This window comes from Chlamydotis macqueenii, chromosome 8 (genome assembly GCF_036417535.1).
Source record: "Chlamydotis macqueenii isolate bChlMac1 chromosome 8, bChlMac1.mat, whole genome shotgun sequence".
Lineage (NCBI taxonomy): Eukaryota > Metazoa > Chordata > Aves > Otidiformes > Otididae > Chlamydotis > Chlamydotis macqueenii.
The window spans coordinates 32,720,210-32,743,703 of NC_141563.1; the positions used below are offsets into that span (position 1 = coordinate 32,720,210).

A 23,494-nucleotide genomic window follows, 5' to 3' on the forward strand; every position below is an offset into this window, starting at 1 on the left:
CTCTGAATGCGGTGGCTGTGGAAGAGACTTACAAAGCTTCAAGGGGGAAGCCTGAGACAGGAGCTTTTTTCATTCTGCCTGGCTTTCTCTTTGTTTTACTCTTGGCTGCTTCGGGATGTGTCGTGCTGCCCTGCGCTTACTTCCCAAAGCACTTGATCGCTGAGATTGCTTTGTTGGATCTGTAGAACCGCGGTTCTTTTATCCCCCAATCCTGGATGAAGAGACCTTTTCGTTTTGGGGAAGTGGTGTAGAACGTAGCCTGAAACTTTGGTGCCTGGTAGCTGGTGTTTGCCGCTAAAAACACAAAGGAAGAATTTCTTCCTGCCACACAGAGTTAACTGAGCAGGAAGCGTATTCTTTTTTTTAAGATGAGGGGATTTAGTGTGGTTTTTGTAAAATGAAGGCTAAATTAGCTCCAGCCAAATGCAGAATGTTTTGCAGTTCTGCGCTGATACCCTGCAGCACATGGGAAGGAATGGGAGCCTGCGCTATTTTAAGGTGTGGAAGAGTTTACTTCCAAGAAATTCATCTCACTTCAGTGTCTTGTGTCAGAGTCTGGTCTGTGCTTCATGATCTTCTCTGGCCATCTGGATGAACACCCCAGTTGAGTGTTCCGGTCTCGATCCATCAGACAGCTCTACTCTGCAGGTTTCTGAAAGCAGATTTGCACTAGTCAAATTTGAGACCAGCACTTGCACCTGGTAAATTGAGGTTCATCGGCTGTAAGGTCAAGTAACAAATCTCTCGATAGTTAGGAGAAGACACCTGAAAGAGAAATAATCTAGTAAGTGTTGCACTGATCTAAATCACCTCAATTCTGCCTGCTCAAGGGCTCCCTAATGCAGCTAATCTATTTAAATCTGTTCAGATCTGTAATTTGCACCCAGTTATTTGGGAGGGTATTTTCATACACTTGCGCTCTGTGGAGGCTGTAGGTGTTTCTTTCTCAGGCTTTTGGCTCTCTGCTGTGTTACGTGGACTCCACTGGCCAGCTGTAGGCACTATAGGATGGACTGTTGACATCCCCTCACCCTTCCAGCCCTGGGTCATTACCCGTCTCGGGGAGGAAAGCCTGTAGGGCAGCCAGCTGCCGCGTTAACATTCCTGAGCAGAGAGGTTTCTCTAAGGAAGTGTTCTGGAAGAGTGGCTGCAGTGGAGAGGGGCGTGGAGAAATGGAAAATCTTACATGCTTCTAGTGGGTGTGGGAATCTGTGAAGATGTTCTACGCGGGAAAGAGACAAAGTCCTGTTAGGTGGTTTTACCTCTCAACAAAGACATCGCTGTTGGGACAGGCAGTAGAAGAGGAGAAGCTTAAGTGAAACTGAAGTCCTGCTGTCACCAAACCTGAGCAGAGACAAAGCACGAACACGGGGAGGGATGGACGAGGGCAGAACACAGGCAGTTCTGAAAAATGGTGGAAGCTGTAAGATGTGAGACAGCAGGGGAGTGAAGCTTCAGCAGGTTACGAGAGGCTTTGAGATGAGGGGACCATGCACAAACGTGCATGACCACGTCCCCGGTTTGCTCGGGGCTGATCTCCTGTGGTGAGGGGGGAAGCAAGACTTGTGTGTTGCTGGAAGAAGCAGCTGATCCTTGGGCTGCACAAGCTCCTCTGAGGCCCAGGAGGGGAACTCAAGGGGGGCAGAGCGGGGCGCCCAGCTCAGCACCTGGGACGGGTGCTCAGCTTCGTCTGTTGTGGTGCGGGTATGAGGTCTGTGAACCAGGCAGCCCCTGTGGAGCAGCCCCTCAACCGCGGGCAGCCGCGCACATGTGCATGGTGTCCCGCTGGTCCTCCCAGGCATGCTACATGTGGTTCATCCGCTCATTCCTCCAGTGTGGCCTGCTGGAATTGGCCCAACGGAGGGAGGTGGGGCTGAGAGCAGGACAGTGGGTTGCAGAGGCACATCTGGGTTGGCATCAATAACTTATAAAGGCTCGTCAGCAGATGAATGGCATTACCTCAGCACGGACCAAGAGCCAGGCATTAACTTTTAATGAACAGCAGCCGGAGAAGCAGAACAGGGGAGAGCAGGGTGGCTGGAGTCCGATATGAAGCTCTGGCAGTGCCTGGCTGCTGGGAGGAGAGCTCTGCAGCCGCCGGCGCAGGATCTGGCCCCCAACCTGCCCTGGGGATGATGGGTGGTGTGCCGTCTGGGCTCCACTGCTCCATGCTGCCTTCCCCTGAACCTCTGCCGGTGCAAAATCCAACTCTATGGGCTGCGCTCATGCCAGGGAGTACATGCCATGCTCAGACCGGAGCCCCTGGTTGTTCAGATCCTCCTCCCACATTTAATTTAATGAAAACTAATGGGAGAGACAATTATTCCTGAGGTCGGGCTCAGGAGATGTTTAGAGGAGGGAACTCGGCAGTTTCTCATGGCAGTGTTTAATAAAATCAGCCTGTAACCCAGTAAGAACCAAGAGGAAGGGCTTTTCTGCGCCCTGCAGTGAGAACACAACAGGCAGCAATGCTGCACGTTGCTCCGGGCAGCTGAGCAGGGCCTGGATGGGCAGCGCAGGCAGGGATGGACCTGGGCAGCCCGGAGGGCAAGGGGTCCTCATCAGCATCAGCTAATTACCCTTGGGGAGCATGTTTTCAAGTGATGGCCAACGCTCACATGCTACTTTCTGCAAAACAGACGCGATTGCCTGGACTCAAACTGGCACGGGGGCACGGCTGCAGCCCCGGTGCAAGGATGTCTGTGGCGTTAACTGGAGGCAAACCTGCACAGGTAGCAAAGGGTGTGACCACACACCGCTCCTCATCCCGCCATTAGGTACAGGCTAATGGATGATTTTTCTGGGTGGCTCCCAAACCCAGCAGACATCCCATGCATCCCCCTCCTCACCTTTCTGCTCCACGAGCATCTGCGACCGCACAGCTCTCGCTCCTGGAATTGCAGCAGTGACCTGGCTGCGGGTGCTGGGTGGGAGCATCCCCGAGGACCAGCACAGCTCCAGGATGGCTCGCGGACCCCCAAGCTTGCAGCCCCCAAACCCACAGTTGAACACTCCTGCAAGGAGGGCAAGAGGCTGCACAGTGGCAGCCAGCTGTATCCTGCCTGAACAAGTCAAAGGCTGAGAGTAAAGCTCAGACAGCAGCTCCCGGGAGCATTTAAGGCACCCAGCACTTGCAACCACCCATCTAAAGACCTAAAAAGCCCCAGGTGCCACATCCCAGGTGCAGCAGCCTCTGATCCTGCCTGTTGGGGAGCCAGCCCAGCCCAGCCCAGCCCAGCCCAGCCCAGCCCAGCCCAGCCCAGCCCAGCCCAGCCCAGCCCAGCCCAGCCCAGCCCAGCCCAGCCCAGCCCAGCCTTCTCCATCCCCAGTAGCTGGTTCAGACCCTGGAGCTGAGTTTAAGCCTGTATATGTGTGTATATTTATTTTTTGAAGGTGACGCTCACATCCCTTCCTTACCTTACGTAGTGCAGGACTGCAGCAAGCCCCAGCTCCTCTCCCCCAGCATCTCTGCTCTGTGACCTGCTGCATGGGACGCCATCCTCCATCGCCACACCGGTGTTGCTACACCTCCAGCCTCTAACGGGGACACCCTGGGGGATAGGGTGCAAAAAAAATCCCCCTCCCTTGGCCCCAGAAAGCCCCCCTCTGCCTGCAGCCAGATGGGCTGGGTGCAAGGAAGGTCCAGCAACCACGTTCTCAGCTCAGTGCAGCCAAGAATGACCATTTTTCTAGACTAAAAGCTGAATTTTCAAAATGCTTAAGAAAAACCAACCCCCAAACCAAGCAAGCATCGCTAAACCAAACCTCTCCCAGCCCCCTGGGTCCTGCCTTGCAGCCGAATCCCCGTCCACCTTCCCAGCCTCAGCCCGGCCATCTCTCAGCTCTGCATCACCTCTGTTCCCGCAGCCCGAAGCCGGGGTCCCGTCCTCGATAAATAAAGGTCAGAACAAAAAAAATACCCTCCCTGCCCAGGGTCTGGCAGCAAACACCAGGAACAAACTGCAGAGCACTGAAATCAAATGTTTATGTTGATATTTATTACAGTTTGGGGGGATGGGAGAAGGGGGGAGAACCGTTTCATTCAAAAAACCATCCCATACCAATGAAGACAATAATTTAGCTATTCATTTTAAAATACATTAAAACCGGTCCTTTCATTTCCTCAAGTCAGAATAAAAAAACAAAAGGAAAAAAAAAAAAAAAACAACCCAAAACAACCTGAACAAGATGTAAAGCAGAAAAGGAAAAAAAAAAGTTGACCCCTTGGGGAGCCCCCGGGTATTTTCACGATGCAATGAATCTGCATTCGGTTATTTCTCAGCATTACTTGGAAAATATTAACCTGACTGTAACGATGAGACTGACACCCTCAGACCCCCCCATCCCACCCACTCCTCCCTCCCCAGCGACTTTCTACAGGTAAAGCACAATTAAAATGCCTAGAAAAAAAAGAAGGCAAACATTAAAATAAAATTAAAAAAAAATCGTATTACACACTAAAAAAAGTTTTGTCATCTCATGTCTTGCAGTCAGAATAACAAAAACAAGCCTAATGTTCCCCAAAAACATTTCAATGAAGGGGTGCGGAAAAAAGACATCCCTTTAATAAAACATTATCAACAAATATCGTACACAAACTACAATGTATAATAATTATTTTTTTTTTTTCCCTCTCGGTAATTTTCGAACCAGACTACAAGGTAAGAAAAAACACGGAAACAAGATACAATGCTTTCAATAATCCGCACAAAGGTCAAATCCAAGGGAGAGAATATTTTACAGAATATGATATACATGGAGCAGAAATGGGAGCTGGAGAAAAACAAAGACCAAACTACAGGGTAGTGTCATGTACAGAGATCCCAACCCGCCGCCTTGGCTCATCCCTTCCTCTCCCGCCAGAAGGAAGGGCCTTCGGTGCTTGCCATTATTTTTTATTTTCTTATTACAGAGCGAGCCTACAGAATAGCAAGGTTACATTTTTTTTTAACAACAAGAATTCCTTAAAAAATATCTCCATCCAGTTCCAAATCATAGATAGGTGAAACCCTGACAACAGCACATCTCTAAAGAAAAGACCCCCCCCCCCCAAATACCCCCAAAGCAAATAAAATCCCCACAAAAACCCCCAAAGTTAGCTGGAGATCACAGTTTCAAAGTCCCAGGTCAGATTAACCCTTTCTTTCGGTGGATTAAAAAAAATAAAAATAAAAAAAAAATCAATTTTTGCAGTGAACCAGCTGAAGGACTCTGGGGAAGGGAGGGACAGATTTCTTCTTGTACTCGGAGAGAGGGGGGAAAGACTAACACAGTGCATGCCACAGTCACAGAGAGCAAGATCACGGTTCATTCGAGGATGTGATCCTAGAAGGGGTCACCTGCGTTAACGAGTTCGTAACGAGGTGCTGGAGTCTCTTCCCCAAAGCAGATCTTGTTAACTGGAGGAGGAAGCGTTGTGCTGCAAACGAACAAAAAAAAGAAAAAAACAAAAAAACACCAACCAACCAAAAATAGAAGGGAAAAAAAACCCCAAAAGGAAAAAATAAAAAAACAAAACCAGGCCTTCTGAACGAAAACCACCATTGTAAACTGTCCAGTTTATTTAAAAAAATGACTACAACAGAGACAACATGAGATTTCATATCTAGACTAGCTTCCTGGTGTCGCACGGCACAAACATACAACAGGTTCGGTTTCTGTCTTTATTTAAAAGAACAAAGCAAAGAGATCGGAGTTGGGTGCTAGAGGCTTCCGTTTGTTTCCAAAAAGAAGTGTCATGTACATATATAAACCCTTCTGCACAAAGAAGGGTCTTGTCTTGTCTTGAAATATTTTAAGTTTTGTCCTTCATGTTTTATGGAATAAAAAGTTCAGCCTTTTTATTGCATGAAACTAAACCTGGGGTTTTGGCCCCCGCCACGCGTCTCCCTGCCCATACACCTAGCTTCTTCTTCTTCTTCTTCTTGCATAATTCGTTGAGATCCTCCGAACGGCAGCTGACTCTCTTGATCCTGGAGAGGAGGAGGGGGAGGGAAATCACACACTCATCGTCATGCTGGGGGAATACTGGAAGAGAGACAGAGCCAGGGTGAGAAACCAGGTGGGCCAGACCCCCAGACACCGAAGGGGGATGCAGGAGGAGGCTGATGACAACTACGCAGCAACTTAATTGGACCTAATGAATCGGGAGGAGAAGATATCCTGGAGACTTGAATCTATCAGGGCGCAATCTGCTCTGTAACTTGCCTTTCCGGGGAGCAAATCAGCAGAACAGTATGGGGTGAGATGCAATTTAAAACAAATAATTAACATGCACGCGTGTATATGCTGCTGATAGAGGAAGAAGAGGAGAGACGTCTGCGCCACGCACAGCGCCTTGAATCGGCTAGGCCACGGCTGCATCTGCGCCGGCTCCTCTCCATCTCATGGGATCCTCTCCCCTCCCTCAGTACATCCCGTCCCACCGAGGATCCAAGCTTGCACCCACCAGCGTGTTTCTTCCTCCCCTGTTTCTGTCCCGGAACAGCTCACTCAGCGCAACACAGGTCCAAAAGACACCCACTGCCAAGCCCCCCCCACCCCCGTGCCGGGACGCCCTGGGGACCGTCCCCCTGTCCCCAGGGAGGCACTGACTCACATTGTCATTTTGGAAGGAATGGAGAAAGTTGCCTCCCAGCTCCCCGTCGTCTCTTGGAGTGCCCGGGGGATTGCTAATGCCACTTATGTTGTTTGGAGAATTCTGCGGGAGATGGGGAGATGGTGAGCAGGTCCCCGCGTCCCCTGGAACGCCGCGGGGGCAGGACACAGCCCTGCCTGCCCCAGTCACGTCCCCCGAGTGTGTCCCCATCCATCGGGGTCACACTGGCACTGCAGTGCCAAGGAAAAGGGGAGCCCACACACCCACTCTGCAGCTTACTTACTTTTGGAAGTCCATCTATGTCTCCTGACCCTGCGCAGGGGGACACAAAAGAACAGCCTTACTGAGTGCAGCGATGGCCTCCGCGCCCCCCAGCCCTGCTCCCTTCCAGTCAAAGGCTCTGCTTCAAGCACCGGTCCAAACTGGGGGCTGACCCCGGGACGGGAGCAGGCACTGGGATGCTCTGCCAGCGTCCCCAGGGAGCAGAGGCACGGCGGGCGGGCGCTCACCTAACGATCCGTTCATGTGATGGGGCTCCATGCCGCCCATGCCGCCCATGGGGCCGTCGGAGCCAGGGCCCATCGGGAACTGCAGAAGAAAAAAGGTGACAAAACCAAAATCAGCCACAAAACCACCCCACACGTCTGCCACAGCCCAAAACCGTCCCCTCCCCAGCCACCCCTCCAGAGCGGGGCGAGAGGAAGGACGCATCCGCCCCCTGAAGCTGTGGGGCATGTCTGGGGGCTCGTGGTCCTGTGGGTTCCCCTATAATATTTGGCCTGACGGGTGTGGGCAGACCCTTGGCAGGGCAGAGGGTCCCCTCCAACCGGTATTTAAAGAGACTGAAGTCTGCCCGTATCCCACAAAACACGGCATCTCGCCGGGCACGCAGCTGCCACCACCTCGGCCGGAGCAGCAGGACCGCCGCTCTCTTAATAAGCATAAAAAATTAACAAAGTCGCAGAAGAGTTAATCGCTTTTTGATGGTTTGTTTTATTTCTGTTTGGTAACAAATGGCTGAAATCAATTAAACTGCTTTCCTCTCAACTGATGAAGTTAATTATGATTTGTTATGGTATCTGATATGTAAATTATTAGAAAGCAGACTTACATTCGATCGACTGCCTGCGGGCGGTACTGGATTAATCATTGTGTAGATGTTGTCACTTGAATTTGTTGAATCTGTGGAACAGTGAAGCCCAGTAAGTCGGGTGATTAATTCATTTCTTAATTAAAACAAACTCATGCCACTTGAACTCATTCTTTTGTATTTTATCACCTAAAATTCCCTCTAAGTATCACCATTTTCTGGCTAATTTGTATTTAATGAAGATCCACAAAGTTTTTAATCACAGAAATTAAACTGTGAAAAATAATTCAACTCCTGGCTGGGAAGTGCGGGGAGGTAATTCCCCACCATGTGGCACCCCTCACCTCCCCAAGCCCCCCAGCGTCCAAATCCACAGGGGATACAGGAACATCCCCAAATGCCATCCCAAAACCAAGCAGCCCACACCGCTCGCTCCCCGGAAAGGCAAAAGCTACAGAAATTGGTTCTTGCTGGTTGGGCAGGGGTTGCCCACGCTTGGCAGTGCAGCCCCGGGGACAGGGGTCTCTTGGCAGGGGAAGGGGCAGAAGCCCTGGTGAGGGAGGGTCTCGGGGGGCTCGTACCTGCGGGACTGGGCATGATGGGCGTCCCCGGAGGACCGCCGCCACCGGGCGGACCCTGCAGAAAGACAAAGTTGGGATCAGCCGGGCAAACACGAGCATTGCCCACCTCCCTGTGTTTTCAAAAGCCTCCCCCAGCTGGACCTCACACCCAAAAACCCAGCCTCCCCATAGCACCGCTTCCCCCCAAAACCGCACGAGTTCCCCATGTCCTAACATCTCTGCCTCCGGACAAAAGGACGGACAGACGGAGCAGGACTCACCACGTATGTACCAGGCGATGAAGAAGAGTATGGGATCTACACAGAGAAAAGAGCCAGGTTCAGCGGCGGGGTGCACAGGGGCTTCTGCGGGCCAGATCCCAGCAGGGCACAGCCCAGAGCCCCCCGATGCACCCCCCGCATGGGGATCCCAGGGCCCACCAGCCCCGGCTGCTACACCCCACCGCAGGGAGAGCAGCACAGCTTTAGGCTTTAGATGCAGGGGCAGTGCCGAAACGAGAGGCCAGGGAACCCCTTCTCATTAGCAGGATCCAGCTAACGGGGAATCACCCCATTTGTGGGATGGCCCCCAACCAGCCCCGCTGCTGCTTCAAGGACCGCGGGATACTCACTGAGTTAGCACTGCTGGGGTTCGGCCACGGTCTGCCAGCTCCCGGCCCCCTGGGGTCAAAATTAAACAGGAAAATAATAAAATGTTGTGTTTTTATCCCCACAAAGCCCGAATCTGCAGCCAAACGTCCCCGGCGCGGGGTCTGCCTTACATGTTAATTCCAGGCATGCCGGGACCTAGGGAGTTGGGTGGAGGTCTCATGCCGCTGCCGTAGTTCTGCAACGATAACCAAGGGTCAGTCTGCCGAAACGGGAAGGGAAACCGGAGCAGACATGAGAAGGGAAAAAACCCAACAAACAAAAAACCAAGAGGGTTATAGCTTGCAAAAATGAGCTTTAAATATATATATATATATGAGATATGATGAAAATAGAGACAATTAGCAATTGTGTTTACAAAAAAACAGACAGCTGAATACAGAAGGGAGCCAGGCTGGGTCCCGAAGTCCCCCCAGTTTCTGATGCCACGTTGGTGGACAGAAAGCAGCCCCCTCTCAGCTCCGTGAGAAAAATTCACCCATGGCCCCCAGGTACCGACCAGAGCCTTTTGGGTTTGCCTTTTTGTGCAGGAGAAAACAGGGCCAGGAGGAGAAAAGAAGGCGCCGCTGGGAAGGTTACTGTTGCAGCATAAGGAGGGGAAAAGGCTGCGCGAGCCTCCTCGAGATGGAGCATCCCCTGCTCGCGGGATGACGGCTGGAGCAGAGAAAACCAAGCCAGGCTTGTTTTCCCATTGCTTCCCAGCTCTCTGCTACAGCCCCCGGAGCGAGTCTGCAGCCGTGGGGAGCTGGCGAGGGCAGGCAGCCCCTTGGGGCTCAACTCCCAGCTTCGTTCAGCCCGGCTTAGCCTCCAGCTGGGACTGGGAGCCTTGGATCTGCGTCCCTCATCTCCCAAAACCAGCTCTAGTACAAAGCCAAGCCCAAGGCAGCGCAGGAAGAGGAATCCCCCGAATGCCGCGCTCCATTTGGTCTGTGCTTTGCTCCCTGTGTCCTCCGGGCGACGTGCAGCCGGATTTAGGTCACGCTGCCGCTCCTCCCCTCCCACCTTCCTCCCGCGACGCATCGTTTTGGGCTGTATTTCTGCCATTTAGAGAAAAAACTGCTAGTGCAGGAGGGGGGACGGCTGGATGTTCCCTATTTTGCAGCCCCTTGGAGCGCTCCAAGCTGGATTTTGAGTGCAATATTTCAGTGCTCTCAGCTTCTCCCTGGATTTACGGACATGCGTGAGCAGGGTGCTCTGCTGAGGGCATCGCCAAAGTTTGTTTTGGAAAGGCAGAAAAGGGTTTTCCCCAAACAAATTACCGGCAAGTCCTTAATTTATTGAAATCCCAGCCATTTACACTGAATAGCAGCATCAAATCCCTTGTTTAAAAAAAAAGAAGAAAAAACGCTCAGCGTTTTTAATTGGAGCTGAAAGGCTGGAAAACGAAGCCCTCTGAAAGATGCTCAGGGAGGGTGGGGAGGGAAAGCAGCTGCGCCGAGCGACCTGGATGCCGGGCTCCGGCAAAATGCTGCCGAAACCCAGCAAGCTACAAACCTTTTTCATAGAGGCAACGGCAGAGCTAAAAATGCGACTATTAAAGGGAAAAAGGCAGCGGTGATCGTCTGTAAGGGATGATTCATGGTCGGTGTGTAATAAGTGGCTGTTGTCAGGATGCTGGGATGTCCTGGCTGGATGCTCCGCAGCCCTTTGGGATAATTTAAGGAGTATTTGGGAAGGCCTTGATGCAAAGCTTAAAGAAAAAAACGTCCTGGGCACGCAAGGTGTGAGGGGCTGCTGGGTTTGGTTTGGTATTTTTGGTGGTTGCGTGCACAGGTGCTGGTTCCTGGATGGCTGCGGGGAGGCAGCGCCCCACGGGTGCCAGATTGGGAAGCCCAGCGCTTCTCCGGGGAAAGGCTGCCTTTTAAAAAACCTCTCCCTAATGTACGTACACAGGGAACAGCAGAGTCAAAAATAAAGTCCTGAACATTTCACAACTCCTGCCGGCTCCCAGAGCCGCCGCCATCCCACGCGGCGCTGAACGCACGCTCGTGGCTTCCAAGTTTCGCGGCGAGCTTTGCAAGTGGGAAGCGAGCAGCCTCCCCCAGGCACACGAACGCCAGCGCCCGCAGCTCTCCCGGCACGCTCTCCTTGGCGCAGGCCACGCTAACAAATGCCATTTTTTTTTTTTTGGTGCAATCGTCCAGGAAAGGAGGATTTTAAGCACAGCAGCAGCACTCAAAGTATCCCTGGCTTTGCTATCACAGGGCTTGTCCATGAAACGATGCTCAGGCAGGTTTTTTTATCCTCTGCCCTAGAATGGATCCAGGTGCCTGCGGAGACGGCCGGGCATCCCTGAGCAGCATCCTCAGGCTGGTGTTAAAAAGAGATGACACAACTCCCTCTTTACAGAATATTCGCTTATCTCAACAGTCTCCGGGGGAAAAACAAAACAAAACTCCAGCGCACCCGCTCGTTTCTTGACAGACTCTGATCCTCGCGCTACAAACCCGACGTAGGCGACAATGCAGAGAGGATAAACCTCCAACCAAAATATGGTAATCTGGTTTTGAAGTCGCGTAGAAGGAACAAACAGGACTGAGTCAACAACAAGCTACTCCGTAAAGTGAATCAATGGAAAGACAGCATATATTAACCCAGATCTGCTTAATTTCAAGAGTTTACTCCCCTTTCTGGAAACAGAGAGCTCAAGTAGGCAGCAGGAAGGGCAGGCGGAGGGGAACCTCGCAAAGGAAAGCCTTATTCCCCTGCTAAAGGGATCTTTGCCATTTCTTTTTATTTATTTATTTTTAATGCCGGCCTCCTTTCCCTTTCCTGCTGTTAGGTCGTAACTATTTCCCAGGCAGGCAATGTAATGTACTCACAGGCTGCTCCGGCGCGGCGCTAAGTGCCATCCCCTCTGACGGAAGGGCAGGAGGGAGCTTGCAATAGCCTTAATGAGCTCTGAAGACCTCACTCATGTTAAAAGGAGGGATTTCCAGATGCAAGACTAATGTAAAACGCATTAACGCTAATGGGGGGACAGGGTGTGGGGGGGAACTCCCAGCCCTTCGAGCCCCAGGAGGTTGTTTCGATGGCGCGCGGCGTTTGCCGAGCCGTAAGATGCTCTTCGGCGCTGGGCTTACCTGCGGACCGGGACCCATGGGGCCCATCCCTCGCGGAGGATTCATCCTTTGCATGGGGCCGCCCATGTTAGGGTGCCCTGTTGGGAGGAAAATAGGGGAGTTACGCGACACAACAGCCACTTCGGGTCCCAAATTAACAGCTAACGAGGAACGTTAATGTTCAGCCCTCCTCTGTTGGCTTTACCTTGCTGTCGCGTGGGATCCATCGAATTGGGCAGCAACGGCTGTGTACCGGGAACGGCGCCCGGGGGCTGCAAAAATAAAGGGAGGAAGATTAAAAAAAAAAAATTGCTAAAATGCAGTCTACAGAGATAGATTTGGGTCAAGAATTCAGGCTTTTGGGGGGCTCCTTGGTGTGCTCCCTGGGATGCACCACCCCTTCTGCCGCAGCACGACCTGTGGCTGCCCAAGCATCCTGCATCCCGCTGGATCCTGCATCCCAGCTATTTTCCTACAGCCTCTGGGCTTTTGCCTCCTCTTTCCTTTCACAAACACATTCTAAAAGGCACCAGCGTTTCCTCCTTTCCCCCCAGCCCGTGTGCTGTCAGGCTGCTGTATTTTTAGGGAGCGGGCGAAAGCCTGGGCGGCGGGGCAGAGGCTTCGAAGCCGGCAGGAAAAGGAGACGGGCAGCGCAGCTCCCCGGTATTCCCACAGTGCCAGGGCCAAACCGTACAGGCTGCAGCCACTCATCGGGGAGATGCCCCATTTGCAGCAGCCCAGCAGTCAGACCCAACCCTACACAGGGCAGAGGGGAGCATGGATGGGCCCCCTCCCCAAACCTATGATCTGCTTTAGCAACGTGGCAATTTAAAGTTCAAAGGCTGCTCCCAACAGATCAAGGGGGAGAAAAACGCAGCTAGCATCTGCCTGGGGGAAGCAAACTGGAAACAGTTTTGCTACAGCGCTGCCTTTTATTGGGATGCCGACATGGGAGGGATCCTACTGTGGGGGCACAGGGCAGCGACTGGGCGCACACGGCCACACCGAGGCAGAATCTGCCCAATCCCAATTTTTTTGCAGCCTGGAAGCTGGCAACAGGAGGAAGATAAACAGGAGGGGCTGGGAGGTTGCAGTGATGGATATTTACACTTCTGCCGCCTGACCTTCCTGCTTGCCTATTTATTCCTCTTGTCCCTCTGGAAGTGACCATAACCGTGCTGAGCTCTACGCAGGCACAAACCTCTCTTTTATATGTGCTGTTTGGGGGAAAAAAACCTAAATCTTTCTCATTAACATTACCCACTCCTGGATGCTTGACCTTGCTGGAAGAGCAGCCTCCCCAGATGGGTCCCCTGCCTCTCCTGCCTGTCCCAGCTCACCGTGCTCAGCTCCAGCAGCACCCGGGATGAGCCCAGGACCACAGCAGGATGGGGTGCCATTAACACTGTCCTGTGAGGAGGTGCAGTTAATTAATCTCGCTAAAATAACCACCAGTGCCCTGGGTGGGAGGCTCTTCCAGCTCAGCTGGGTTCGGGGGTCCTACATCAGCCCTCCCTGAGTTTTTCTCAGCTACATCTCAGCTGTCTCACCATGGTTTGGCAAGTTCCAGCGATGTGAGTCTCAAATGCAGCAATCACAAACACAAAGCAAGCTGCTGCATCCCATTTCCTGACTATCCTGCTCTTTCTGCTAATAGGAGCGATATAAAAATAATGTTGTTAGCCAAAAAACAAGCTCCCAAGAGAATTTTGCACAGTCACTTTTGCTACGCAAAAGAATTACAGGTTTCCTTTCATTTCCCTTTAATGACAAATAACCTCTGGTTGGGTCATCACCCTACGGATCTGCACCGTGTCGTTGGGAACGAGATGAATTCCTCAAGCAAAGGCCACGCGTTCAGGCAGCGCGTGGGGCAGAAGCCTCTGTCCGTAAGGCCAGAAACAAACTGCCCTTGTTTAAGCCGGGATAAGAGGATAAACCCAACCCCAAAAATTCAGCAGTGACCTGCCTCGCTTGACCCCGCTGCTGATCTAAAGCGCTTGGTCAACCCAGCAGCAGGATTATCTCCATCACTTTAATTTTCTGCGATTCCAGGGAAAATCCAACTGGGCAGTGAGCACGCAGCTGAAAACACCATAAATAAAAAGCGGCACATGCCCCACCGCACTTACACCCTGGATATGCCCCAACCTCCAAATAAAATGAAAATAAAATGGTTAAGTGACACTTGATGCTCCAGTACCAAGACAACGGAGGATGCAGGAGGGAGGTGATGCCCACCATCCAAACACAAGGAGCATCCGTGGGCCACCTGGCTCTGGTCCCAGTCCCCAGATAAAAGCCATCCCCAGGAAACCCGTCGGCGCGGAGCCCGGGAGCACGTTACCTGGTTGCCCATCCTGATGGGGGGCCGGGGACCTCCGGCGTAGCGCGGCGACATGAACGGCTGTGGGGACACAAAAGGGAGGTCAGGGCCGAGCTGCGGGGAGGCAGCACGCTCCCCACGCACGCCGGTTAGACTGTACACACTGTTTTTGGGTTTGGTTTTTTTTTTCTGGAGACATCCTTTTTAAAAAAGTTAAGTTTCAAAAGGAAAAAAAAAAAAAAATGTCCGGAGTCCGTTTTTAACATTTTTTCTGTAGATTTATTGTTTGAGAGCGTTTGACATCGGCAATACTAGGTGAGGCTGTTAAAATTAGTGCATGGGAAAGCCTGCGTGTTAGATACTGTTCAAGTTTAAATATATAGAGATATACCAAAAAAAGTGGCAAATAAGCACATACAGACACGCACACACAAAAAAAAACCCCAATGCTAAGTACTGAAAAAAAAGAAGGAAGACTTAAAGTTACTTTTTTACAACTGCTGCTACTAACAGAAGCTTAAAAACCCACATCAAGTTAAATTTGTTAGGCTACCTTGGGAAGGTAAAACAGTCTGATACCCACGATTGACTTCTCAGTCCATTGACAACTGCACATCCAAAAAAAAAAAAAAAAAAAAAAGAGAGAAAAAAGGAAAAAAACCAACATTTTCCTTCGGAGCTGGGATGCCCAGGGGGATGCTCCCTGGGAGAGCGGACACCCGCTGCCCAGCATGCTTACAGAGAGGGGAAAAAAGAAAAAAAAAAAAAGCAAATCGAGCGCACGTCCCGGTTCACAGCCCTACCCATCGCTAGTGTCTTTACCTGACTGTGGGGTCCCATCATGCTGTTAGGATTGTGGGGTGGAGGCTGTGCGTGTGGCGAGGGCTGTGACCCAGGCGGTCCCTGTGAGGTCAGACAGTAGAAGGAGGTTATAGATTAGCACATGAAAGCGCAGAAAGAGCTAAAAAAAGGATTGACGGGTGGACCTGTTTTGTTGGGAAGTCAGTTTTCTCATTGTAAAATTTCTTTTTTTTTGCTTTTTGTCCTCTTTTTAATTGAGTTTCTATTCATTCGTAGCTCAACAATGAATAATGATATATGCAAAAAAAAAAAAAAATTAAAAATCAGAACATCTGTCAAAATACAGCAGCCACATTGACGGTAAATGGTCCAGTAGTTCAACCAAGTCTGCAATGATAAACACACAGGGAAACACTTCGCAAGGGCGTGCAACGAGGAAGAAAAAATACGGGGAGGACCAGAGAGGTTGGGGGGAAGGACAAAAAACACCCCCATACCAAAAAAAAAAAAAAAAAAAATCATTTTCTCCTCTCTCATCCCAAAGGTTGGAGACACCTCCAGGGTTTGGGGTTTTTTTTTGACCGTGGCGCAGCGGAGGTGCCGGAGCGCAGAGGACGAGGAGAACGTCCCAGCTCACGCCTGGGTGCAAGTGGGGCTGCACCGCCAGCCTGGATGGATGCAGCATCCTTCCTCAAGCTGGATTCCCTACGGATGCGAGTAAAATGGCTTGCGAGCAAAGAAAGGATGTCTGGGGGGAAAAAAGGAGAGATTAGTCGGTGCAGGTTCAAGGCTGCAATGCAGCAGCCGCTGACATTTTGGGCTTGAACGCCCACTTTTCTTTTTTTTTTTTAAATTTCCCTTAAAAGCCCGAAATTAAAATTTTCTTGGAAAAACCACGAGCTGGGTGCAAGAATATACCGGTGCGTGTTAACGTAAGGAAAAAAAAAAAAAGTGTTTTTTAAGTCAAAGGAGGTGTAATTGGTAGAGAAAGCAAACGAGCTGTGTCAGTAGGTGATGGGAAGCGACGGCAGCTCCAGGACCGGCGCCGGAGCAGATGTTCTCTACCTGCCTCGTTACTAATTTCAACAAGTGTTCGCCTTCTAGCTGCTGCCAGCAATGGCATGGTTTGTTACCATGAGCAATTTTCTTAATTAACAGACATTAATTAGCCATTTAGCAATTTTGCAAGCATTTGTTTAGCAGCTTTCCTAAACATGAATACCACTGTGATAATGGTACTGATTAGAGGGTCCCCTAATTAACAGTACAGGGAAGGAAAATTGAAATCACATAAATTAAAAAGGGAGGGGAAGTTAATGAAGGCAGGACATATTTGCACCTGCAAATCTTTTGTACAGCGGAAACTTGAGTGCAATGTAAATAAAGTAAGAGGGTGGGTTTTTTTCCCTCTTTTTTTTTTTTTTCCTCTCATTTGAACGGTTCGGCGGCGAGACGGAGCCAAGCGGATTTAAACCAGCAGCCTCCTGCCAGCCTCCCTGCTCCAGCCGCTGTGACTGGGGAAGTGAAGTCCCACCGTTTACACCACCGTTTATTCTCCAGGAGCCGAAGGCAACCAGCCCTTGCCCACCGTGACCAGCGAACCTCGGCTGGAAGAGGTCACAGCACCTCAGGACAACCCTCCTGGTGCCAACACAACTGCCTTCTCAATCCATGACCCACCAGAGTGGAGAAGATAAACCTCCGTGGTCCAACTGTAGCATCACCCTCCTTTAGCAGAAGTCCTCTCCGTGCGTGAAACTTGACTTATTTTGGCTTCTGTGGTGGCCAACTCTGTGTGAACGCAAACTGCGCTGTGGGCAGCAGCCACCTCCCACCACCGGTTCATGGAGGACAGCACCGCGCAACGAGGTCTGGCCGCCACTGAAGCCCTTCCTACGTGTTCCAGCTGCAGGATTCGGGGTAGGGAAGATTGGCAGAGGCAACCAAGCCATGAAAGTGAGTGGAGGGGAAAAAAAAAGGATTTGCAGAGGCCAACCCTCAAGTCCCATCAATGCAAGAGTCAACAGGTCCTCCACAACGCCTGTCTTGCTGCGGCGCAAGGAGGAGGTCGTCGTTATCCAGGTACTGACTGCACAAGCATGCAGACTCCATCCTGAAATTCTGACGTCCCCCATCCTGTATCCCCCGGCATGTGAGAGCGTGGGGTTAACAGGTATTGAATGCGCCGGGGACACGGTCACCTACACGCACACTGGCTGGGCCTGGAGGTGATGCTTTGGGTCTGCATTTAGAGCTTCAGAGGAAGCAGCGTTTGGTTACGGTAGAAAAAGCATCTATAAGACACGGCAGCATTTTCACCAGAGGAAATTCCCCTGTGGCAATTGGATCCGGAGAGCATCGGCTGTTCGTGCTGCTGAGTGCATCCTCCCGAGCGCGGTCCTGCCCCGTCGCCCCAAGGCTGCTCCCCAGGATGCTCCAGACTCAGCACCGCTGCATCCTTGCCGTCGCATTATCCCACGCGGTACCGCTCCCGGCAGAGACTTCTGGATAATGTGACTGCAAATGCCCGGCTCGTGCAAATGTCTCAGCAGGCAGGGAGGAGCTGAAAGGGGCTCTTTTTCATTTTTTGTTTTTTTTTTTTTTAAATTCTTTTCTTGCTTTTGCAGAAAAGGAACAAGCAGCAGCATCCAAAACGCTCGCTCCAGGCTGTAACCGCCACAGCCCCCTCCCGCGCCCCCGCGGCACGGCTGCTCCGCTCTGTCAGAAACGCAGACCCTCTGGATATCGTTATCTCTGTAAATATTTGCAGATGTTTCAGGGCCGGGACCTGCGCTCGGCCGGGAACGCCTGCCGGATCGCTTGCTTTTTTGCACGGTTTCCCTCGGTGCAGAGGAAGCAGCAGATGATCCCGACGGATCGCAGCGGTTGAGACAAGTGTTTTGCAGAGACGACATGCAGGCTCCGACCAACAGAGCAACCCTTCTTTCTTAAAATAATGTGTATTTAGCAGTTATTAACTAGTGCTGTTACAAGAGGAGGCCGAGCGCACACAGTCCTGCTTCCACCACATCCCAAATGCCCCGGAGCCACATCCCCTCCCGCAGAGCCGCATCCGACACGCCACGCCGGGCGAGCAGGACCTGCTCCGCAGTTAATTCACCCTCATCCGAGCACCAGCACTCTCCCCAACCACAGAAACTCCACCATCTCTCAAGTTTTCTTTTTTTTTTTTTTTTTTCCCCAAACTGAATGCCTTGCACGGGGTTGTTCTTCACTTTCCTGTAGCTGCCTAAAAAAAAAACCCCAAGAACCAACCCCAAACAGCTAAAATGGCGTTAGAGGAAACCGTTTCCAACAGCTCTTGGTGCCCCGACCTCCTCTCTGGTTCGGTTTTCCCCCCGCTGTACACTCTGGGGACTTTAAAAGCCCAGCCTGGCCCCTCAGATGACCCAAGTCTGCTGCTGCTGCTGCTTTCTAAGGGGAGTTTCCAGGCGATCAGGTTATTTCCACTCCGTCTTTCACGAGCTCGACTCCTCAAACTTCTTGTAAAATATTAAAGATGGAAAATGGCAGGAGCGATCATAGCTCCGTGCGTGTCAATTTATGTTTCCAGCGTAATTCACCACAAATGGATCATGTTTTATGGGCTCCATACTTTCAGCTAATGGGGGAGTTCTTCTATTTAAAAAACATTTTCAAGCACCTCTGGGGGTGGCAGAACAATGCAGGATGGTACAAGAAGGCAAAGCATCGCTGCCACGAGATATTGATAATTTAGAGTTAGCAACAGGAAGGCATCTTATGTTTTAAAATACCTGCCCCTGCCTACCAGTTTTGGCGTTAGAAAATATTAAAATTAATTAGATGGAGATTAATTAAAGATGCGCCTAGGTTATTGGATAGGAGCTTTATTCCTACTGAAGGAGAGGGAAGTTTAGCAAGCTGTCAACAAAAAAATAAGATATTTTTGAGAGATGCTCCTGGTGCCCCTGGAGAGGAGGATGGCGGCCACCTTCTAGCACGTGGTGCCTGCTGAGGACTCAACTGCACCTTCCCGAGAGAGGGCAAGGGAAGGGAAGGCGACAGGAGGCAACACGAGGCAAAGCAAGGCAAGGCAAGGCAAGGTAAGGCGAGGCGAGGCGAGGCGAGCCAAGTTCCCCCGCAGACGGCGGAAGGCAGCCGTGGGCAGGAGCTCTGCCTCGTCTGCAGCTGGGGCTCCCAACTGCAGAAGCCTGGTTTTAAGGAATATGTTAAACACGAGCTCTTCAGGAAACAAACCCGTGTCAGCCGGAGCCAAGAACAGTCACCTCCATCTGGCTGGAGCACCCGAGAGAAAGTTGACTGCAAATCCCACCATATGCTCCAGACGCTTGGTACAAAAGCCTCGGGCATCCTACTAAACTTCCCGAAAAAATAACTTTCTCTGATGCTTGCTTTTCCTCTCCTCCAGCTCGTAAGCCACCTTCCTTCAAACCCTGCCTGGTGTGAGGCTGACACCGAGCTCTGCCCCGGGATTTTGGGAAGGGCAGCCTGGTTTTGCAGCTCCAGTGCCACCTCGTCGGAGCTGGTTGATCATAGCTGATGGCACCCGTGGAGTGGTGGCAAATCCCACCGAGATGTCAGGGGGGAAGATGGTGGCATCCAAGGAGGGAGCGGGACAACACGGACCCCGTCCTATTACCCCCAGCTTTACCATCCTTACCCACCATGGGTGACCTTACCCAAAGAGCTGCGCCACGGGATGCAGGGAGGAGAAACGGAGAGGGCAGGGGGTGTCGGGGGGCTCCGGAGACCCCCATCCTCCCCGGCTCCTGAGGTCTCTCTCTGCATTAGGGGGCACTGTGGGAACACTGAGCAGCCGGCGCTTTGTTTTGGTGCATCTCGGCGCCGAGCCGCTGATGCATAGCTAACGCAGCCACCGACATTGATTTATGGTCAACTTTCCATTTCATCAGCGTGCGGGGTACAGGGCGGTGCGTGGAGTTCGCACTGGGGAGAGAAGGCATGGCCGCGGCCGGGGGCTGCTGACTGGGCCCCTCTCATTTATTTAGTGTTAAGAAGGTGTGGTATTAATTGCTTTCCATTTTTAATTTTCCTTCCTACATTTCCCTGGCACCCCCCTGTCCCTCCTTTGAGGGATCTGCACCCCGGCATCAATCCAGCTTTCAAAACAAAAGCAGGAACGCCTCCGATGACCTTTAGGAGGATGAGCAGAGGGTTTGTTTGCTCATCTCAAAGGGACAAAGAGAGAGATTTCAATAAAAGCATCTACCCACGCCGGCAGTCGACCCAGCCACCTTTTGTCCGGAGCGCAGCTCGATGCCGTGTCGCCGGCTGGCACCACGCAATGCCCAGGCAACCCAAGGGTGACAAGGGCCTCTCCTCTCCCATCATTTTGGGAAGGTTTTGGAAGACTCTGCAGGCTGCACTTCCCTTGGCCTCCAGCCCGAAGGTCACTGCTGAGCCCCAGCGCGGGGAAGGGACTCTCCCTGCCAGACAGCGGCTGTGGACGAGTGCTGCAGCCCCAGCTCCTCCTCTCTTCTCCCCTTCCCCGCACGTCACTTCTCCAAGCTCACTCCCATGGGTTTTTTGAGCCGCTGCCTCCCAGGAATGGTATATATAATTTTTTTCCCTTTGCCAAACAATGGCACACATCCAAATGTGTGCGGCTGGAGGGGTTCAGGCACCCCCAGGGCGGCAGCATGGGTTCTCTACAACCTGAGCTTTGCTGGTGACCCCCCTCTCGGCTCCTGGCGTGATGCCCCACCATGCCACGACGGGATCAGGCCCTCTAAAACCTCTCAGAAAGCCATGCCTGCTATCCTCAGGGATATCCCTGCAGATCGCTGGTGCCCACAGTACTGTTCAGAAGAGTAAAATGCTGAAAATCCCAAGCCCTCTCCATCCCTCTCCAGTCTCCTGGCACAGGGAAGGCCCTGGCTGGGGTGGTACTACCAGGAACCTCCCCCACTCTCACACTCTGGGAAAAGTCCTTTGCATTCCCTGTGGCCTTTTTGATTTTGCCCTCTTATGTTCAGCACTTTTAATTTCCTACAGAGATAACAAAATACCACCGAGCTGCAACCGGCTCGCTGCCGAGCCGCCAGCCCACCTCTGTAAGAGCTGGTCTCCAGCACCTCCTGAAGCTGGAACGAGCTCCAGCACCTGCAATAAATCAGACAGGGCTTTCACGGCGGGGGGATGTTCAGACTGTGTTAAAAGGTGGGATTTTTCTTCTCCCCTCCTCCTCTCGATCCCCAGGGCTGGGAGGAGAAACCAGATGTTGGAGGGCTTTCAGGAAAGGCAGGCTCTGGAGATGTCACATGCGAGCCATATGCATCGGCACCCGTCCTCTCTTCCCTCCAGCGGCTCTGGGGACAGGCAGCAGCCCTGTGCACGACACCTGTCCCACTGCCATTACTTCTGCTGGGTTTTCGAGACACATCCTCAAAGGTCCTAAGAAAGCAGGGCTCCTTTTGAGCCCCCCTTCCCCAGCGGCTCCTGGTCCAGCCGCACAAGGGAGCTAGGATGGGTTGTTTGCTCATCAGTGCAAAAATGCTACGGGAGAGCAGAAAGGAAAGCAGGGGGCACAGCTTGAAGGCTGTCAACGGGAAGAGTCAAGACGGGAGCATGCACAGCACGTCTCGGGAGATGTGACTCCTCTTCCTCACCTTCTCCTCTTGGGGAAAGCCAACCCATACTCTTGAAGTCTTGCCCTAACTTCGTGCCAGTTTTGCAGCCCTCGCAGCTCTGCGTGAAGCAGGAGCCCCAAAGGACAGTCAGCTTCGCCGCGGGGCGAGATCAGGACTTTTGGAGACACATTTGTTGGAAGCAGCAGCTTGGCACTTGAATTGCTGGCAGCAGCCATGACCTGCGAGATAGCATCTCTGCTGTTGGCTTCACCCCGTGCCGCTGAGCGCTGCTACAAGATTCGCCTGTTTTAGGGTTCCCGATCAATATCGGATATTCTTACTTTGTCAGAAGCATGTTCAGGAAATGGGATCTCTCTAAAGAAAAAGAAAATACAGGACCCTCCTTCCCCCTGCCCATACGCACGCAAACGGCGGTATCGGGCTCAGATATCGCCACAATAAATCACGAGCGCCTTATCGACTCCGCCTGTCTACTGCCCGAGAAGTTCTCTCATATACAAATCACAAGCTCAGATTAAAGAAAAAGTAGCTTGCCAAAACAAATATTCCTTTCAACTCTTATGCCATTTGTTACACAAACAAGTGTTTCTTCCTCAAGAAGGAAGATTTTAATGTACCAAGAACCTACGTCGCTGCAAACCAGTGCGGCTCGTGCCGTGCAAAGAGATTCCAGAGAAGTAACAAAAAAACCCCTCCTTTTCTGAGTGCTTGTCGAGATCCTCTTCATCAGCATCACTCCAAACACACGTTAACCCCTCCTCGGTCAGAGCTCGGCGCAGGAGAAGGAAGGCGCGAGGGGACTTTGGGGACTTTGCTCGGTATCTGCTTACAAGGTGCCCCCGCGGCATTCGGGGACTTGGCTGGAGCCGGCTCCTGCCTGCAGCCACAGCCAGCGTTTGTTAATACTTTCAGTGATTGCATTTGGAAAAAATCAAGCGGTTAACCAGAGAGGGGGGGAAAAGTTTCAGGAATCAAAACCCAGAATGTTTTCAATTACGCACGTCTGTTAGGACTGGAGAACAAATACAATCCCAACCCAAACACAAACCAAGCAGCTTTGGAAAAAAACACTGATTGTAAATACACAGTAACCTCTTCGAGCAAGAAAGAAATTTGCTTTAAGGCCACAAAAAACTAGAAAGCAAACATGGAAGGACAGCAGAACATGAGTTATTCTTAGACAGGTCAGCTACGCAGGCATGCTGCTTCCCTAACATCCCCTTGGAAAAAAAAAAAAACACAGGCACGACAGCGCTGACACCCAGAGCGTAAGCAAACACGTGCGCGGTGTGGAGGCGAGCATCAGGAGGAGCGGCAGCCTACCTGGAAGAAACCGGGCGGGATGGGGCCCCCGGGCATCCCGTCGTTCGGGGGAATGTTTCCAAGCACGGGACTCGGGGCAGCAGCTGCGCTCTGTGGGGAACAAAATCAGGACAAACACGGTGGGTTTGAGTCAGAGGTAAGAAAAAAACACATTAAAAAAGCCGTGTCTCCTGCCACACCACATGGGGTCTATTAGCCCGTTACCTCCAGAGCCCTGAGCATCGCTCCCTGTGCCCTGAGCATCTTCCTCCCACGGGGGAACGAGCAGAGGATGCTCGGAGCCGGAGATGCACCGGCCTCTGCAATTCACCCAGGGAGAAGATGGCTGGGCAAAAACCAGGGATAATTCTGGGGCTTATTTATTAATCTACCCAGGCATTCAGTCTTGTTCATCCACCAAGGAGCCTCATCCCAACGCATTACTTCAGGTAGAAACTGTTTCAAGGCTTTTC

At 51.8% G+C, this 23,494-nt stretch overlaps 1 protein-coding gene across 4 annotated transcripts in view; it reads right to left on the reverse strand.

Annotated features, from left to right (window-relative positions):
* Nucleotides 1-3,976: 3,976 nt before the first annotated feature.
* The window catches only part of SSBP3 (single stranded DNA binding protein 3), a 54,061-nt gene continuing 34,543 nt past the window's right edge, over nt 3,977-23,494 (reverse strand). Inside the window, exons 5-18 of one of the 4 annotated variants that reach the window (XM_086754015.1) lie at nt 23,043-23,132; nt 15,127-15,207; nt 14,326-14,385; nt 12,184-12,250; nt 12,000-12,076; nt 9,030-9,094; nt 8,880-8,928; nt 8,530-8,565; nt 8,270-8,324; nt 7,710-7,780; nt 7,108-7,186; nt 6,882-6,910; nt 6,599-6,700; nt 3,977-5,972 (exon numbers count right to left, since the gene is read on the reverse strand). In XM_086754015.1, coding sequence (XP_086610141.1) covers nt 5,841-5,972; nt 6,599-6,700; nt 6,882-6,910; nt 7,108-7,186; nt 7,710-7,780; nt 8,270-8,324; nt 8,530-8,565; nt 8,880-8,928; nt 9,030-9,094; nt 12,000-12,076; nt 12,184-12,250; nt 14,326-14,385; nt 15,127-15,207; nt 23,043-23,132 — 993 coding nt within the window. In that variant the 3' untranslated portion in view covers nt 3,977-5,840. Of the gene's footprint in view, nt 6,028-6,598; nt 6,701-6,881; nt 6,911-7,107; nt 7,187-7,709; nt 7,781-8,269; nt 8,325-8,529; nt 8,566-8,879; nt 8,929-9,029; nt 9,095-11,999; nt 12,077-12,183; nt 12,251-14,325; nt 14,386-15,126; nt 15,208-23,042; nt 23,133-23,494 lie in introns of all 4 variants that reach the window. The other 3 variants (XM_086754017.1, XM_086754016.1, XM_086754018.1) reach the window with 3 other exon arrangements.